This window comes from Hydra vulgaris, chromosome 03 (assembly GCF_038396675.1).
Source record: "Hydra vulgaris chromosome 03, alternate assembly HydraT2T_AEP".
Classification (NCBI taxonomy): Eukaryota; Metazoa; Cnidaria; class Hydrozoa; order Anthoathecata; family Hydridae; genus Hydra; species Hydra vulgaris.
Window position 1 is genome coordinate 64,297,167 of NC_088922.1, and position 20,504 is coordinate 64,317,670.

General features: G+C 28.1%; 1 protein-coding gene across 1 annotated transcript in view; it reads left to right on the forward strand.

The window, feature by feature from the left end:
• The window catches only part of LOC101240673 (uncharacterized protein PF3D7_1120600), a 51,065-nt gene extending 40,282 nt beyond the window's left edge, over positions 1-10,783 (forward strand). Inside the window, exons 7-11 of the mRNA XM_065793982.1 lie at positions 2,794-2,843; positions 8,130-8,268; positions 8,692-9,866; positions 9,937-10,068; positions 10,149-10,783. Coding sequence (XP_065650054.1) covers positions 2,794-2,843; positions 8,130-8,268; positions 8,692-9,866; positions 9,937-10,068; positions 10,149-10,379 — 1,727 coding nt within the window. The 3' untranslated portion in view covers positions 10,380-10,783. The remainder of the gene's footprint in view (positions 1-2,793; positions 2,844-8,129; positions 8,269-8,691; positions 9,867-9,936; positions 10,069-10,148) is intronic.
• The last annotated feature ends 9,721 nt before the right edge of the window (positions 10,784-20,504 follow it).

Consider the following 20,504-nt stretch of genomic DNA (forward strand, 5'->3'; position numbering starts at 1 on the left):
TATAATTAGACTTATAATTTATAGACTTTATAAAATATATAAATATATGCCAGTATTTAATATAAAGTAAATGTAACCATAATATTATATTATATAAACAAGCCTTCCTAGCATACGCGTGCGGTCGCACGCTTTGTTCGCCCACGTTAGAAGTACTTTTTTTAGAAAAACTGACCATGGCAGTTCACATCTTTTAAATTATAAAGCGTTTCATTAATTTGCAGCAAAAAGCTAAACTTATATACTAAGAAAGAAAAAAAAATCTTTAAAAAAGGAAACAAAATTGTAACAAAATATCATATATTTATATAATTAAATTGAATAAATAAAAGAAAAAATAAATTTTTTTTACAACTTTTGTATTCTTTTTTTTTAAAGTCGTTGTTGAAAAAAAACAACCTTTTATAATGATTTAACAATTGAAAGTTTTGATATGCAATTTATTTACGTTTTTTATCACTCCATATAATTAATCACTCCATAAAACTAAATTGCTATGTACGCTAGAACTATAAGAAATTTTGTTTATTTTTTTTCTTACTTATTAGTTTATTACATTTATTCATCTTTTCGCTTTTAAAAAAGTTTTTGCTATATTTGACATTTTTTCTCAATACTTATATAATAGGAAAATAAGAAAATAAATGATTTATTTGTAATAAATGTTATTTAATTAATAAAATTTGTTAATGACAGAATAAGTTGAATAAAAGAAACTTAAAATAATAAAATGTATAAAATAATATAATAATAAATGTATTTATCGCATTTGATGCATGTCTGAATTTGTTTCTTTTATATTGCCCAATTTTCAATGTTAATACGAATTACTATAAACATAATGATTGCGCTATTTAAAAAAATGTATTTAAAAACTAAAAAAAAAAGATGTTTTAAATAGGGTTCGAAAAATTTCGCTAAGAAAGTTCAGTAAATTAACAATGCAATAGCCCACAAAATTTTGCAGCATCCTTTCATTTTTTTTAAATGAAAACTTGTTAAAGAATTTTTTTTTACAAATAAATAGCAATTTGTTTTCTCACTTTCCTGTGCATTGATAAAAACACTAAAGTTTAACAAAAAAACTTTTGAAAAACAAATTTAAAAATTATCCGTGTTTTGAGCGCAAATTATTTATTATTTCCTTAATATATACTGACTGAAAAAAGTCGCGAAAAATTTGTATATTAAAAAAAATTTTTTGGGGGGTTATATTCTTATCTACTTTTTCCCTTATCTTGTATCAATTTTGGTAGTGGAAAATAACGAACGCCCTAATAAAAAAAAAGAGTAAAATATTTAGGTATATTATTTTTTTGACAACAATTTTCTTTTTTTATTATTATATTCTTTTTAGCTTATTTTATTTACATATCAGTTAAAGTGACCAACGGCGGCGGGGGGGGGGGGTATTAAAGAAAACAAGTACGTATGTTTTTTGACTATTTTTTTTAAAAACTAAGTTTTACAAGTTTAAAAAATCAATATCATGTTATGTAACTCAGATATGTTAAATTAAGTAAAAGTTTTTCTTTTTAACGCTTTGAAAAATTTATGTGTTAAGGAAGGAGTTGATTTTGTAATAAATGCTTAGGTTCGCAGTAAAAGGGTGGGGGTCATTAAAACCATACAGTTTCATACAAGAGGGTCATAAATCAGTTGTTTTACTGCGTATATACTTTATAGATGCCCCCTCAACAGGAAAACAAGATTCAGTTAAATGCTTTTTAAATAGTTTAAAAAGAAATGAAAGGAGTTCTGGAGAACATTTATAAGACTTCAACAGAAATGTTGTTTAGACTACAAGCTTAACAAAGGAAATAAATTTAGAAATGGAAGCATAAGTGGTTTCAATATCTAACAGTGGGTAAACTTGTTTCTTTGGGATGAAGAAAAAGTGTGGTTATTAGTTTCAAGAGATGAGTAAAAGAAAAAAGTACTTTTCAAATATTGAGGTTGGTATATATTGGCCTTGAGCTTGACATCAGACCCATGAATGAAAACTATAAATGTTCCAATATTTGATTTATCTTAGTTAATGAAGTTCTTGAGAACTTTCTAAATCTAGGTATAATAGGCTTTAGCGTCTGACAATGCCTTATTGCATTGAATTCTTGCATCAAATTCTTGCAAAGATATAAATATTGTTTGCTGGACAAGAGCTGCATGATTGTAGCCACAATCTTGTCACATTATAACAACAACATTGAAAAATAACCAGCCTCCATGACTAGTGACGGGCTTAGAATTAATAATTAAAAACATATTCTAAGTAATAAAAAATATAATTTTCACAACTTTAATGTTAAATAATACATAAAATATATGTTGAAGTACTACTTATTTAATGTTAAAATACTAAAGACCGTGCTAACAATGTGATGATGATCATCATAATAATTACAATGATCATAATAATAATCATGGTCATCATAATAATCATCATTATCATCATTGTGATAATGATGATAATCATTGTGATAATGATGATAATCATTGTAATAATGTTAATAATCATTGTAATAATAATGACGATAATCATCATTATCACAATGATTATCATCATCATTATTACAATGATTATTAACATTATTACAATGGTTATTGTTATTATCACAATGATTATCATTATTATCATTGTAATAATGATGATAATCATTGATTATCATCGTTATTATCATCATTACTAGTAATTTAGACGGCAATGATCATAATAATACATTTGATGGCCATGATGATTATCATGATAATTGCGATAATGATGGTTTTTACATTTGATAATTTTAATTTTAGATGACACAGTTGCAAATAATGAATTACTGACTGTAAAGTTGCAAGATAGAGTATGATAATTTTAAGTTTATTTTGAAAGATTTTGTTAATTACTTGTGTTTTTTTTTATTTACCTGTGCATTTTTTTGGTTATCTTTCTATTTACTTTTTTTGTCAATTACCTGCGTATTTATAAGTACTTATTTGCTGTGTACTTCTTTTGTTTGTTGATTAAAGTAAGACTGATAAAAAAAGAAAACATCACTGTTTGCAGAACATTGTTTTCCCCCTCCTTAGGTGTAACGTTATTTATGGATGACCCCTATGATAGATATAGATATATATATATATATATATATATATATATATATATATATATATATATATATATATATATATATATATATATATATATATATATATATATATTGTTTTCCCCCTCCTTAGGTGTAACGTTATTTATGGATGACCCCTATGATAGATATAGATATAGATATAGATATAGATATAGATATAGATATAGATATAGATATATATATATATATATATATATATATATATATATATATATATATATATATATATATATATATATATATATATATATATATATATATATATATATATATATATATATATATATATATATATATATATATATATATATAGACATAGATATAGACATAGATATATAGATATATATATAAACATAGATATATAGATATATAGATATAGATATAAATATAAATATAGATTTTATAGACAGTATTTGCAGTTTTTTTGTTTCTGTAAGGGTTTTTTTTTTTGATAATTTTGTTTTAATTTTCATTTAACTTTTTTACACTGTTGTCTGATACATTAAAAGCTTTCTGTGAATCAATTTTGTTTTACAGTTTGAAACAATTTTTATATTATACAAGAAAAATTTTAATTGCATAACTGTACTTTCTAACATACAATAACTCAATTTAAGTATATAGTTAGCTCTACAGTTTTGAAGTTTGCAGAAACAACCTGTCAGTATCTAAACACCTGGTTATTTTAGGACTTTGTCAGCTTGCTTCCTAAAACATGATTAAAATATTTTTTACCTTTAAGATCCTTAAATTGTTTTGAACTCTAATATATACTAAATAAACTATGATAATATATTCAAATTAACAGAAATATATTTAAAAAACATTTTGTACCTTTCAATACAATCTTGAAAACTATTAGTAGTGAAACAAATAAGAATTCGAAGAGTTACTGCTTGAAGTAGACATTATGGTTAATGACTTTTTGATATGGTTAATTCAGTACCTGGTTAATTTGATCTCTCCTACTTAAAATGTATATAATGCAGGCCTTTTTAAGAAGCATTATGCCATTTGAGTTTTATGTATATAATATTTTTGCTTGCACAGCTTCCGAGGTCATATTATTCCATATGTTGGCAACTTGGTAAGAAAAATTTTTCTTGAATCTAAGCGACAAACATGTTTCAGTATTTAATAAATATGACCAAGGGTACAGCTTTTGTTGTAAGTTACAAAGAACATAGATTTTTCTGTACAGTTTTTGTAACATTTTCAAACATGAAATTAAGTCACTTTTAAGCTGCTGAACTTCAAGTGATTCCTAACTAAGCAACTATAGTCGATTATGATAAGACAAATTTGTAGGGTTCCTAACTTTCTTAGTAAATTTTCTGATGATATAATTAATCTGATTTGGTGTGGAGAATAAACAGGAGAATGTTCTTAAATTGGTCTTATATAGGTAGTGAACGCTTTAACTAAAATACAAGGGTTATGAGTTTTAAAACCTTTCAATATTAGGTATGGTCTAGAGTTAACTTGATGGATGACATTAGAAATATGTTTTTTATAGGTAAGATAACAGTCCATTGTTACTTCTAGATATTTTGGGTTGGATGACTTTGCCAAAGTACACTCACCTAATTTATAGTTATCCTATATTTGCATAATGAGGGAAGTGCTATTCTAAGTGCAAAACACTTACTACTAGCAATTGATAGTTGCCACGTTTTTGCCCAGAGTACAAGCCTGTTTGATTTTTCAGAGTGATCATAACGTCGGTTTGAAATGATTACCTGGTTTATCATCCCAAGACTAAAGAAAAGAAAATCAAACTAAAGAGACTTATCAACAACCGAAGAGGGTTCAGTCAGAAATTTGTGTTTTAAATTCAATGTAAATCAATTGAGAATCAGTCATCAATTACAAAAAAAATATATTCAATACAGATAACGTGAAAAGACTCCTAAATACACTATTGAACAACAAATAAAAGCAAAGGAAATGAGTAGAAAACTTAATCAAGTCTACGCAATCACTACAAAATCACAAATTCAATATGAAACTACTTTTGGTGACTAATATGGAGAAATACTTTGGTTTTGCAGGTGATAAAATGAATAAGAAAGCTGGATACTATGTAGAAAACAAAGAAATGTGCCTAGAAAGTGTTCACTTTGTGAAAAGTTTTTCAAAAAAAACTGTTTTGTACTTCCAAGGTTGTAGCAATCAATTAGAGCTGTGTGAGATTAGGTTTTTTATCTTCGATTGAGTTCGATTGAGATTACAGAAAATTTCATTGAGTTCGAGATTATTAAACAAACTAGTGAAAGTGAACATTCAATTCATTTAAAAATGTCATCATCAACAAGCCATACTTATCCTAATGCTAAAAGTTTACAAATTAATATGAAGAAAGGTAAGTTCTTCTACATGCACTGATAGAAGACTGCAGCATTTAATGGAAACAATATTCCCAGATGTTGAGTTCAGACGCTCTGAGTTGACACTGGTCGCTAGGATTGCTAGAAGTGATTGAGCAAGCTTAGCAAGACAAAGAAAATCGACTTTTATTTTGTCTCCACCATGTCAGTGGACAACCATTACATGGAAGCCAACATGGGCCTAATAGCTCGTGTTATTTCTTTAGTTTTTTCGTGATCAGACATCCATGCTGTTTTCTTAGCCCACAGATCTGTGACACCAACTGACAGTTGTTTCCCAGCTTTATTCTCTTCTTTTTTCATTCTTTTTGCTTTTTGTGCTTATCACACTCTGCTGATTCCTTCTTATGATAACTTCTCAGGCGAGTAAATAAGCCAGTTGTAGATGATGTAGGACAAGATATTTTTTGACTGCATTTTCCAATTTTAAAAAAACCAAAAATAGTATTGTTAATTTTACACCTATCAAAATAATTCCAAATAACGCTTCTTACTCTCTCGTCCTCCATTTAGAAGCATTTTAATATAATTTTGCAGCAACTTTTCAAAACGTTTTAATACGATTTTACAGCAACTTTTTAAATATCGAACTTTAGGTTCAAAATTCAACTTATATTTAAATAACTAAACACATTTGGCTCAAAATGTTCATGTGGGATATTGGCAAGTTTCATCAGAAAAAGTCTTGGTTGATCACGTCAATTTAAAACTAAAAGAAATTGATTTAAATTATTTACAGTTGACTATAAAAGCTGTCTAAAAAAAAATTTATCTATTGCAGATGATAGAGTTTTTTATTATAAAATATTTTTTGTATTTTCAAAAAAAAAAATTGAGAAAAATCTAAACAGTTTTTTTCTTTCTTTATTTATGAGATATTAAAGATTTTATTTTATCTGATAACTTATGCATGACCCGTTATACACAAAATAAATATATACATAGTATATATATACAATATATTTATCTATATGTATATCGGTAGTTTAAAGCACAAAGGGCGCTTGTCCCTGTTTGACAATTAAAAAAAAAACAGGTTTTCAAATAACAGGATCCTCAAATAACAAAATCTAAATTATTTCGGAAGATTGGTAAAATAGTAGTCTTTGTTTATTTTAAATGTCATTAATTTTTAATTTTTCATAATATATATGGCCAAAATGACAAGTAGTAACATTTTAATCCACAAAGATGGACACGTTCTTTAAACAGTGGACATATACAAAGTGTTTTTATACATAATATATATATATATATATATATATATATATATATATATATATATATATATATAATATGTATATATAGTATATTATAATATGTATTATATTTTGTATATATAGTATATATGTAATGTCATAATATACAATGTAAATGTAACATATAATACGTATGTAATATATAATGTGTAATATTTATTATATTATAATATGTAAATATAATATATTGTGCATGAGGGGGTGAGAAGCTAAGGTGAACAAGTAATGTTTTCATAGTTTTAAGAAAAAACAATTCATATTCCTATATAATATGTGTGTGTGTGTCTATACATATATATATATATATATATATATATATATATATATATATATATATATATATATATATATATATATATATTAAGCCACTGTCTAAACATACTTATTTTTGAAGAACACATGGGCTCACTTTGGGATTTATGTCATTCATATATATAATCACGGTTCCTTAAAAATTAGCTAATTTGGAGTTAAGGTAATTTTGAGAAATCGCTTCTAAGTTTTTGACAATTTGTCTCTTTTCCCAAAAAAAATTATAAACTTTTTTTTTTTTGCAAGATTCTTTTTTTAATTGAGAGTGTTCACAGAGAGTTCTGATTTTTATTTGATTTGTTTAATGGAAAGTTAGTTTAAATGAAGCTAGAATTTTTATCCTTGATTTTTACGCTTTTGCGCCTTGCGCATGGTTTATCTAATTTTTAGTATTTATTACTACAACAGAAAAACTTATTTTTCTCATATTGGAAGAAACAACAAACTGTATTTTGAAGAAATGTTTGTCATTTTCAATATATTTTTGTAACATAAAAATGATAAAATTACTTTAAAAAAGTATGCAATGATCATATTTCTCTTGGTTTCTATTCTGCTCTAGTTTTTAACCAGCAGGCAACAATGCCTCTTCACTCTTCCATAAACTTATTTTAAGGCTTCAGATGAAGGGTTTACAGCTCTTTCCACGGATTGTAAGTTGTTTGACAGATCAGTGAGAAATTTTTCTAACAGTTTAAATAGTTTATTGTAACTTACATGAGTTATATATGGTTACATGAGTATATATATATATATACATATTATATATATATATATATATATATATATATATATATATATATATATATATATATATATATATAAAATATACATATATATAATATATATATATAATATATATATATATAATATATATAAATATAATATATATATATAATATATATATATAATATATATATATATAATATATATATAATATATATATATATATATATATATATATATATATATATATATATATATATATATATATATATATATATATATATATTGAAATATGCATATAAAATTAATTTTTATAGCGAGCTAGCATTGCAGGAGACATGGTTTGTTCTGCAAAAAATAGTCCTGATCTCTCAAGACATGGTTTATTTAAAATAATTAGGAGTTCTATTCGAAAGAAAAGCAAATCTAGTGATGGAAGTTCATTTGATAAAGATGGTATGACATTTTTCATTTTTTTGTTACAAGTGTAAAATATTCTTCAACGCAAATCAAGAAAAATTCCTGAAAATATTTTATTGTATACAACTATAAATATTTTATATATTATAATAATACATTTTCATATTATATAAATTTACAAAATCAGCTCTCGAAATTATGAAAAATGAGGTCGGCAATAATTTGCCGATGCTAATCTGTGTGCGGTCGGCATTTAGTCGGCAGAAAAATTGTAAAGCAAAGGTTTGACCATATAACATAGAAACGAGGTCGGTGATTCTTTGCCGACTTTAAACGCTTCTAGGTCGGCATCGCCGAACGCCGACCCTAATTCCGAAGGTTGCAAAATTTATATTTATATTATTTAAATTTGCAAACTCAATATATATTAAATTATTTAGTTTTATATTTTTAATACAGAACAATTGTCACCCAGTGAAGAAACTGACTTATTGTCTAACAACTTTATAAATAAGGAAGATGTTGGTCAGCCACAGTATGTTGATTTACAAACTGTACAGCCAATAGTTGAACTAGAAAAAAAAGAGTCTCGCTCAGTTCCTCCTCCTCCTCCTCCAAGGTTAGATCTCAAGTTAAACCAAGTTAAAGGCAGATCTGAAAGTAACATAAGTAACAAATCTTGCCCCGCTGATCTTTTTTATGACAATACTGATGACAATATTAAAAATGAAAAAGTTAATGCATCAACTTTTAAAGAAAGCCATTCTTCATTAAAAATAAAGCCTTTTACAAAATACCAGGATGACATATCAAAACAAAAACTTATAGAAAACAAGGAAAACCTTGTTTTAACAAATAAAGATGAAAATCATAGTTTAAAAAGTAAAGTAGGAAACTTATGTTTACAAAACCTTGACGATTCGACTATAAATGCTGTAAAGCCATCTGTTGCTCCTCGGCGACCCGAGCGAAGAATTCCGTCATCTGATTCTGTTCCGGTTGCGCCCCCTAGGCGTCAGAAGGTTCTAAATATAACTTCTCCGATTAGCGAAGAAAAGAATTTTGATGATATTGGCAAAGAAATGAGTAGACTGATAGAAGACTTAAATGATGACTTGACGTATATTGATAACGGCAGCACTTCAATAAAATCCGGCAGCAATTCAAATAACAGCACTAGTAGCGATAATCCAGATAATAGAACTCCTGTTACTGATAGCCGTGATTGTAGAATCAATAATAGCACTAATCTTAATAATGTAACGTTCTATTCTAATAATCGAAATTTAAATAATTTTCAAGTAACAAATGAAGAGGACGAAATAAAACCTCCCCAAAAACCAAGTGTTCTTCCTAAACGGTTTACTTCTAATATACAAAACAATGTTACATCTAGCAATACTGAATCTAAGGAGCCTATTAGAAAGTCTAATTCCCAAAGTTCGATTGAAACATTAGCTAATAGATGTGGTTTAAAAACGCTTGAATATGATAATAAAATTAATGAAACTGCAGTAAAAAACACTGAAAAAGTAGTTGAGCAAAAAAAATTACGTACATCGTTAAACCAGATACTGGAAAAAAAGTTGCGAAAAGAAGAGATAAAATTAAACGAGTATCCATACACTGCCTCGGTAAAAGATTTGGTTTATTTTTTTAAATATCAATGTTAAGAAGTTTTTTTACTTGATATAGTTTTTTTAGGATGGCTCTTGGATTGTTCCGTTTGCATTAATAAAGCGATATTCCGACGAGTTGCAACATTCTGTTGAGGATATAGCGGTGCTGTTTGATACTATACGAACAGAAAAAAGAACATCGAAGAAATTACCAGTGGTAATATATTTTTTTTTAATTAAAAGAAAAAGTAGAATTCCATAAAAAAATTAGGTTTGTCATTTACTTTTAATTTCCAGATACCCTTAGATATTAAAAAACTTCGTAACGACACTAATATTTCCAAAAAAATGTCACTTCAAGAATGGCTTGTTCATATTGGTCTTCCGATGTTTACCAGCGATCTTGCAGATGCTGGAATAGATAGTATTTCTGAAGTTAGCGAAATGTCTATAGACGATTTAAAACAAGTGAGCGTTTGTGATGAAAAACATATGCTTCTTTTAATAAAGGAAGCTAAAAATTTCTAAAATTATTATTATTTTTTCTAATAGAGTAGTAAATTATTTTTCATTTTTTGTTTCGTACTTTTTAACTTTTTTTATTGCATGTGATGTGTGTAATGTAACTGCATGACGTGTGTAATGTATCTGTATGAATAATTTGACTTTACTATATTTGGACATTAGCATCTACTGTGATTTTTTCACTAAACTAAGTTAAGTTTATTTAGTCAAATTTTTTCTTTTGTGCAATTTTTAATAGAAAGCGATAACCTGTTTTATTTAGCAAAATTCGGCGACGCTTTTTTGTATTATATCGAGAAATTTTTGTAACATATCGAGAAATTTTTGACATCGTTTTATATATATTTTTTGTATATAATATTTTCAAGTGGTTTAAATTTAAAGAAAGTTTTAGCGGTCTGGAAAAATTCCTAAAGTTTAATTTTTTTTAAAATGGTATAAAATTATTCAGGTCATAAAAAGAAAAAAGCCAGTCGTGAGTTTTTAAAACGTGAAAAGAACTGGCTAACGGATCACGGTTTGAAAATTTTAGGGAGTCATCAACGAAAACACCCGAAAAAACCCTTTGAAGGGATGGTAGTACATACCCATAAAATGTCATAACAAGTGATTTTAAAATCAGCGATTACCGTCCGTGAGAGAAATAAGCATTTTTGTTTTTCTCAATACTCACGGTTTGAAAATTTTGGGGTGAGTAATCAACGAAAATACCTAAAAAAGTTCTTTTGAGGGGTGATAACATAGACCTTTGGGATATTATTGCAAGTGGTTTTAAAATTACCGTCCGAGAAAGAAATTTCAATTTTAATATTTCTATAGTAAAAATGCTCGTGTTATGAATTTTTTTCAAAGGGTTTTATGAAGTAAAAACATTTTTATAAGCTTATATTGATATTTTATTGTAAATATAGAATAACAACAAACATTCTTAAAAATTCCAACTCTAACAAAGAAAAATTACTTTTTCTTCTACAAAACTAGAACTCGCCGCACATCTAATGTTGAACATCAGTTTTATTTTGATTGCTTGTTAATCCACAACATTTTTTTAAGTTCATCTTTTTTGTTCTAGCATTCAAACTAAAATTAATAAAATTTTGTTAGAGGAACTAAAAAAGTATATTTAAAATGCCCAATTCTGCTAAAACTCATGCAGAATGTCAAAACACAGTTTGCATTCTCTGCATGTCAAAATGTGATCGAAGTATAACACCTTTCTTGATAAGCAGATTGGCAAAATACTCTCTAAAATCATTAGTATTTAATGATGATCATCTTCCAAATGGAATGTGCACAAATTGGTATTTCATTCTTCAAAAATTTGATGAGGGAAAAACATCATAGCCATTTCCCAAATTGTATGATTTCAGTTCAATTGCTGTGAAGCCATCAACAAGAAATTCTCCTGCATGTGACTATTACTTGCCAAAGGGCAAAAATTCATCTCCTTTGTCCAGCAGTACTTCTCAAGAGAAATCATCTAAAGTTGAAAAAAGAGGCACAAAATGTCCCACTGTTATTGGACCGGGTTTATTCTATAAGTGCACTCCTGGAACTAGAAGTACAAACCTGATTGCACTTGCAAAAACAAACGCAAAAAGTGTAGAAACTCTTGCATCTTCTATTTTGGGAACCCAGTATGCATCTCCAAATGGCAAGTGCGACTGAGCAAATCAAATTACCACTGAAACTTGGTAAGTGTTTTTTCACTGCTTTTTGCCCAACGTATTGCTTTTCATTAAGTACATTTTATTCTATTAATCCGTTTTAAATTTCAGGCAAAGCTACTCCAACACAACTGTTTAAGGATCCTCTTCCAACTGAAAGCCTTGTGACAGTTTAACTTAACACTGGTTTGCCCAACTACCAGATAAAACTACTTGCTTCAACTCTTAACTCTGCAGGCCAAAAAAAAATTTTTGAGCCATATTTTCCTAGGAAATTTGCGGAGCAAAGAAAGTTCCACATAGATCACTTTTCTGTTACTAAACAAAATGTTCTGAAATTGACCACCTTAGAGATGTTTTTCGTTGTAATGATATTGGCAGCCTTTTTCAATTCATGGTATCAGCGAGATCTGTCTCCGAGGAACATCTAATTAAGATTGGACTTGATGGTGGAGTTGACTTTCTTAAGATGAGTCTGGACATTATCGAGGTAGCCCCAGAACCAACCAGTCCCGTCCTGAAAACTCTTAAGCTTTGTAGTTCTTCCTTCAAAGATTCTGGACTAAAGAAACAGCTGATTATAGCAATCTCTGAAGGAATGCCAGAAAACCATGAGAACATTAAAAACTTGTTGAAACTCACCAATATTGGTGCTTTTTCCTTTGTCTTGTCTTGTGACATAAAAGTTGCTAACATTCTTTGTGGACCTCAGTCTCATGCTAGCAAACATCCTTGCTGTTGGTGTGATGCAGACTCTTCAAACCTTGGAAAATATGGTGCACTGAGAAATTTTGGAAGCATCAGAAAAGTTCACCAAGCATTTGTTGCTGAAAGAAGTAATGTAAAGGGTGCTAAATACTTTGGAAATGTCATCAACGTTCCCTTTCTCAATATTTCAGATGAGACGCTCATTCTAAAAGAAATACCACCAATGGAACTTTATCTACTGATGGGTGTGGTCAACCAACTTTTCAAGAGTCTGAGCAAAGTTTGGCCAGAGGACATTTTCATGAAAATCATTGTCAAAGGCTGTTGAAAAATATTGATATTCTTCAGCAAAAAGTTGAAGCAGCAGCTGTAAGTGCAGCATTTCCCTATGTTGAAGGATTCAGACAATTTGATAAGTTAGTTACTGCATGTTTTGGAACCCATCTGGATGAAAATTTTCAAGAATACATTGAGAACTTCAAAGCTCCATACCTTGCTCATCCAGTCTCAATCACTACAAAGGTCCACAATTCAAGCCTCAATGGCAACGGTTCAAGAGACATGCACTTCACCCAGAACATAGACTGCAATTACTTAACTGTGTTGTAGACTACAGCAGCAAACATGTATAGAAGTCAAAATCAAACATATAAGAGTGGAAAACGTGATTTTATAGAATTTAGATGTTTTAGCGATATGATTAAATCCATTATGATATTAAGAGAATCAAATTGTGAAATACAGAAATTTGCTTTGTTATTCTTTTTTTTTCAGTTGTTTTGTTAGAAACACACATTTTTGAAAAAAAACTCAGAACTGGATGAATTAATAACTTTTTAGTACTAAAAGATAGTTTTGAAACTTAGTATTGAGAAAAACAAAAATGCTTATTTCTCTCACGGACGGTAATCGTTGATTTTAAAATCACTTGTTATGATATCCTATGGGTATGTACTACCATCCCTTCAAAGTGGCTGATTAAAATATAAAGTTTTGTTGACTTAGTTGCTAGTTTCAGAGCACGTAAAAATTGTTATAATTTTTTTATATGAATACCATTTGCTTTGTTTTTTCCAAACACGAGAAAATCATTACCAAAGTTTTTTCCGAATACGAGACTGAAAAAACACATTAGGAATATCTAACGCATTACAAAACCCATGAAAAATATTAATAAGTTTTTGAATTAAAAATGTTAAAATCGAAAATGGAAATGTCAGATAATATTTTTGAATAAATATTAACTTAGCATTCCTAGCCATGAAAATTTGTTTTTAAAAGGTCTTGTTTTTTTATACGAAGTGTCGTTAGCTCCACTCCTGTGAGCTAAATCGTTCCAAATACTGTTGATATATTATATGCACGTCTAAAATATTGGAGAGTGTTTACTACATTACGAAAGCGTTTGGTAAAAGAAGTTCATTCGATATAACATTTTTGGACTTAGAGAAAGCGTTTGTTAAAGTTTCTCACCGTAGACTACTTCATAAATTGAAAGCATATGAGATCAATGGCAATGTTCTTAAATGGATTGAGAAATTTTTGATTCGTAGAAAACAACAAACTGTTTGAGGTAAACACTCTAGAGGTCATCCATAAATGTTGTCAGTAAATAAAGGGAGGGGGGAGGGAGTGCTGGAAAGTTTGAAACTAAGTAACAATGGGGAGGAGGGTGTTGAGGTTAAAAATGATGTCAATTTAAATTATTTTTTTAGTTTTAATGAGCAGATTTTAACGGTATTTACATCTACTAAATGGTATAGAAATGATGTTTTTATTTGTGGGGAAATTAATATTAAATGCGGGGAATTTGATATTATATTTTATTAAATTATTTTTAATATAATATTATGAATTAATATAATAAGTTTCCCAGAGACATTAAATAAATAACAACTACTAACATAAAATAAAAATTACTATCGTTTTATTAATATATTACCATTTGACTGCGAATCAAATTATGTTAGAAGTATTAACTCTTTGTATATAAAATTCACAATCGTTATTCGCTCCCTAGCGGATCATAAAATGTGGTTCAAACTCATAAAAGTAAACTCATAAATTTGTCATTTGTTGAAATTAAGTTGTCGTTATTTCAAATACGAAACTCTAATTGCTCTCAAGTTGATTGTAAAATGTGATGCAATCCAAACACATAAAGTCTATTGAAAATTCGAAACGCTAACTTCTCCTTAGCGCGTTGAAGAAAGTTTTTTAAAAAGCTTGCGCTAACGATGAGCAAAATCATTATTCTGATTGTGATGTAAACAATACTAATAAATCATTATCAAAATATGGATAAAACCACATTACTTAATTTATTGATGGTCTCGTATGGAAATGCTCATCCCGATAAAAAAAAGGCTAATATCCAGAAAGAAGCCCATAGTATATGGAGTTCATTAAAAGAAGAGAAACTGGTGCATAAGGATCTTTAATCAAGAGTAATGTATTTAATCAATTTATTTAATGAAAAAGCCAATGAGGTTTAAGAGCAAGCAATTATTATTTTGGGCCAATACTCCAAAACAGTCTGCCCCCACGTATACTCCACTTTTTGACAAGAATTACTGCTTGACAAGAATTTGACAAGAATTCCTCACAGTTTGTTGAGCCCACCAATGAGCGATCTGTTTTTGATGATCAACAAGGTGCATTAACTTTGAGTTTGTTGACCACGAAAAATCAAAAAAATGCAAGAACAGTGGCTCGAGATCAACTCAATTCTGAGATTGAGCTTTAAATTTGTGAAGTTGCTGGACTGAAGACTAGAAAGAGAAGTGGATTCATTACTGAAGCTGAAGAGGATGATTTGAAAAAGAAAAAGAAGAAACTAGCTCATCTATGTAAAGAACTGGCCTAAAAAAAGTATGATCAAGCTCAACAGAACTAGAGAACTGAAAAAGGCTAGAATGGAGGAAATCTGCTTGGAGCATCCAGAATTCAGAAAAAAAGAAAAATAAGAAAGAAACCTGGTCGACCGTCATTAGAAGTAGTTTAACCTGTTCTTTTGAAGGCGATTATGGATATTGCTCTCCAAGGTTCGTCCGCTGATGAAAGACGTCGGTCAGAGGTACTTTGGGTAATGATAGCTTAACTATGTTTGTTAATATTGTATTTGTTAGAATTTTACTCTTAATTAATACTTGCCTTGTTGTAAATATCCTTGAAGTGTTAACAACTAACTTCAAGATTTGATTTGAATATAATTTACGAAATAAATCCCGTTTTTTGTAAAAAAGTTAATTATATCCAAATATATTTCTTTATTATTTAGAGCATTAAAACTCTCGACGAATTGACATCCGAGATGAACAAAATTGGATTTGCAATCAGCAAGAGCGCCCTCTATACTCGCCTACTTCCGAGAAGTTTCGGAACATTAGAACGCAAGGCACGTCAAAACAGTCCCTATTAGATTGATCAGTCTTCAGAATGAATCTCATTTAAAACATGTTGACGGACTCTTTTGCAGTTCAACTATTCAATATGTGGAAGAAGTTTGTTCTATTTTAGGGCCAGATGAAGTGTGTTTCAATAGCCAAGACGTTAAGGCTAGAGTGCCAATTGGAATCACAGCAGCCAAAAAACAGGCGCCGTTGTTGATGCATTTGTAGTACCGGGTAACTCTCCCGGACCATGACTGGGTCGCGGCTGCAAAACACAAGCTTATACTATCTGTATAAACTGAAATTACGATCAAAAAAGATGGTCTCGGAAAAACAGATATTGTTACTTATTCTGGACCTACCTTTATTGCTGTTTGATCAAGAAAACACGCATCCTCGACCGCCTTCGCTCATGGATTAGACTTTTAGAGGCTCTTGGATATCAAAGAATTTGACTCTATTACCAGAGATACTCAAACTAATATGGTTAGGCCTATCGTTGTATTTAGCGTCGATGGCGGACCCAACGAAAATCCCAGATACCAGAAAGTAATTGAAATCGGGATTCACCATTTCTTAAAGAATAACCTTGACTCTCTTTTCATCATGACGAACGCTCCAGGCCGCAGTGCATTCAACAGAGCTGAGCGACGAATGGCACCTCTAAGCAAAGAATTATCTGGGGTGATTCTTCCGCGCGAACATTAAGGAACTCATCTTGATTCTCAAGGTAATTACATTGACAAAAGTTAATTTGTAAAAATATTAATATAACTTTTAACCTATAATAACCAACATATCTTTTTAAATCAGGTAGGACATTAGATGAAAATTTAGAAAAACAGAACTTTGGTTTTGCTGGACAAGTCTTGGCTGATATTTGGTCTGATCTACAAATTGAAGGTTATCCAACCATTGCAGTGTATATTGATCCAGACAAATCAGAGCTATAGTCAAGGAGCCTTTTATTACAAAATCTACTGACATAAAATATGTCAGACATAATATCTATTGACATATTTTGACATAGTTTTATGCCTGAATTATTTTTTGCTGACATAAAATATGTCAGACATATTTTCTATCGACATATTTCGACATAATTTTATGTCTTAATTATTTGCTGTTTGATATTCTGGAAGAAAAAATCAATTTAACAAAATTATTGCGCATTTCAGCTTAATTTAAAGATTAAAGTGAAAATAGTTTAACAAAATTGTTGCTTTTTTGCAATCACTTATGCTTCATAAAACTTTTATTTTAAACCCTACAAGCAAGTTTCATAAAGGTCTTTTTCTGCCTTTTTTAGTGATGTATCATTTGATATTATTGACTAATATTGACTATTATTGATGCATCATTTGATTGTATTTAATAGTATTGATAAGTGTTGATTAGTATTGACGATTTTCCTTATTAGAATGTAAAATCTTATCTATAAAGCTGAGTTTTTATTACTGAAAGTGGTCTTTATTAGTATGACTAAACTTAAAACTATTCTTTTGATTAAAATAATAACAAAAACAACAAAACAATTTTCCTGAAAAAGATTTCATTATGAAAAATTTAATTCAAAAGATTCTATGAAAAAAACGGTTCCCAGAATTACGAAAATTTTGTGCCAAATTAAATTCATTTATTTTATATTTATATATTTATTAAACACCCACTATACAAGTATACAAGGTAAATTAGAGTTTTATACATGATAATTATAAAAATCCTTGAATTATTATTATTTTATTATTATCATCTAGGAATATTTTTTTCAAGAATATCCTTGAAGATTGTTCTTTGTTCTTTTGAGTTCCAGCATTCAACTGCACATTTTAGAGTTTGAAGATCCGTTTCAGGAACTAAATTTTTTAAGCCAATAATTTTTATTTTTTTTTTACTTTGAATTATTTTCTCCAGATTTAGTTCATGTTTATTACACAAACCCTTGATACTATCTAAAAAAGGTTGTGGGGCTGTTTTGTTTTCCGGCTGCGACTTAATAATATCAAATGTAATTTTATTGTTCATCAGGCGAATAAATAAGTTGACCTTGTTTTGTTGTATAGTTATTGATATATCTTCAATAAAGAATAAGGGATGAATATAAGCTGAAGAATTTGAAAAATGAATTAAGCTGAAGAATTTGAAATATTTCGCAAAAATTATATTCAGCTCATTAAATTCATATTAAGAAGACTAACTGGTAATCATTTATAACTAATTACGAATAATATACTTATAATTATAATAGTTATGATTTATTTAACAATAAAATAATTGACAATTGCATTATAATTGCATTATAACTGCATAATTAACTGCCATAAACTTGCATAAAATGTTTTGAGTGAAATATATATTGGAATAATTATTTTTACTAATAAAAACCACTTTCAGTAATAAAAACTCAGCTTATTTAAAATTATGTCAAGATATGTCGATAGAAAATATGTGGGACATATTTTATGTTGGGAGAAAATATGTCTTAGACATATTTGACAGATAACAACCCTGTATGGGATAGTTTTGAAAAAATAATAAATTTTTTCAAAACTAATTTAATCTAATACTTGGATTTTATTTATTTTAGTAAAAACCTTATTCTGTTTTTATGTAGTTTCATAACTAGAAAAAAACATAAAATTTTAAACTTCATAAAGTGTTGTGAACGTTTATAAAGTATATAACACAAAGTAATTTTGTATCATTTTTTGTGCTTTTTTTTTGACTACAAATGTAATATTTTACATTAATCGTCCAAATTTTATCCCTGTAAAAACAATTGTATTTCAAAAAACAGCATCTATTTTTTACCATCATACTACAATTGTTATTTTGTCGAAACAAAAACAACAACAACAACAACAAAAACATCAAAGTTTTACAGGAAATAATTTAAAGTACGTTTTAAATAATACACACAATAAATAAGAACTGATACACAATAAATAAGAACTGATACACAATAAATAAGAACTGATACACAATAAATAAGAACTGATACACAATAAATAAGAACTGATACACAATAAATAAGAACTGATACACAATATATAAGAACTGATACACAAGAAATAAGAACTAATACACAATAAATAAGAACTGGTACACAATAAACAAGAACTGATATACAATAAATAAGAACTGATACACAATAAATAAGAACCGATACACAATAAATAAGAACTGATACACAATAAATAAGAACAATGAACAAAAATAAAACTAATAGCAATAGTTAATACGACGAAATATGTTATTTCTAAATTCTTAGATGTTCTAATAGAATTATTGTTTTATCTTATAATTTTGTTATGAAATTATTCAGTAACTGTGTTTTTTATTTATTTATTATGATGATTTTATATTTATTGTGATGATTTTATAAAAAAGTTTAACTTGTTTTTATAACAATACTTTGCTAACAATTTATTAATAGCAATACTTTAAAATATAAGTTTAGAACAATTATTTTTAATAATTAAGTTAAAAGTTTTTATTTTTACCTAGCATTAATTTTGTAATTAAAAATAAAAGAATTAGTAATAAACAATTATCGATTATTTACATAAGCAAAACATTATTATTTAAATGTTTGAGATATTTGACCCTCATTTTGATATTCGAGTCACGATTTTAAAATAAAATCAATGAAAGTAAAACGGCGCAACAGTTGCTTTATTTAGCTTTTTTCGTTTGAGAGAACTACGGACGTAGTTCTATTTACGAATTCATAAGCGCCTATCCATTTATGAATTAGCAAAAGCGTAAAGTTTGTGTTCCAAAAAAAGATTTTTTCAGCAGAGAAAAGTATTTCTCTGCTGATATTTGGACAGAAACCCTAGAAGTTCTTAAAAAATGTAAATTCGGAAAAACGAATAACTTGACGTCACAAAAACGTCCCCTATTTTTTGAGACTAAAATTAACAGCAAGTTTTAAGTATGATACTTGTTATGTTGTTAAAAAGTTGAATTATTCGGCTAAAACATTAAACAAAGCACATACTTGGTTTTACTAAAAAAAAATTCAACTATTATTTTCTTTGGTGACAGTTTTCAAGGAGTAAAAACAGTGTTTGAGGTTTTGAGCGTAAATAATAAACGATTTATATATGAACCTAACACGTCACATGCATTACGTAAATGATAAATTCATAAATCCCCCAATAAAGTAAAAAATTACAAGAAAATATATCCAGAGAAGAAAAACCTTTTGATGAATCTAGAAAAATTAAATAAATTAAATTAAAATTTTATTACTATTATTTTTTAATTAACTGTTAATTTAAGTCAAATAAAATGAAAAAAAGATAACTCCGAATATATTCAGAGTTATCTTTTTTTCACCTTATTTGCTTACTACA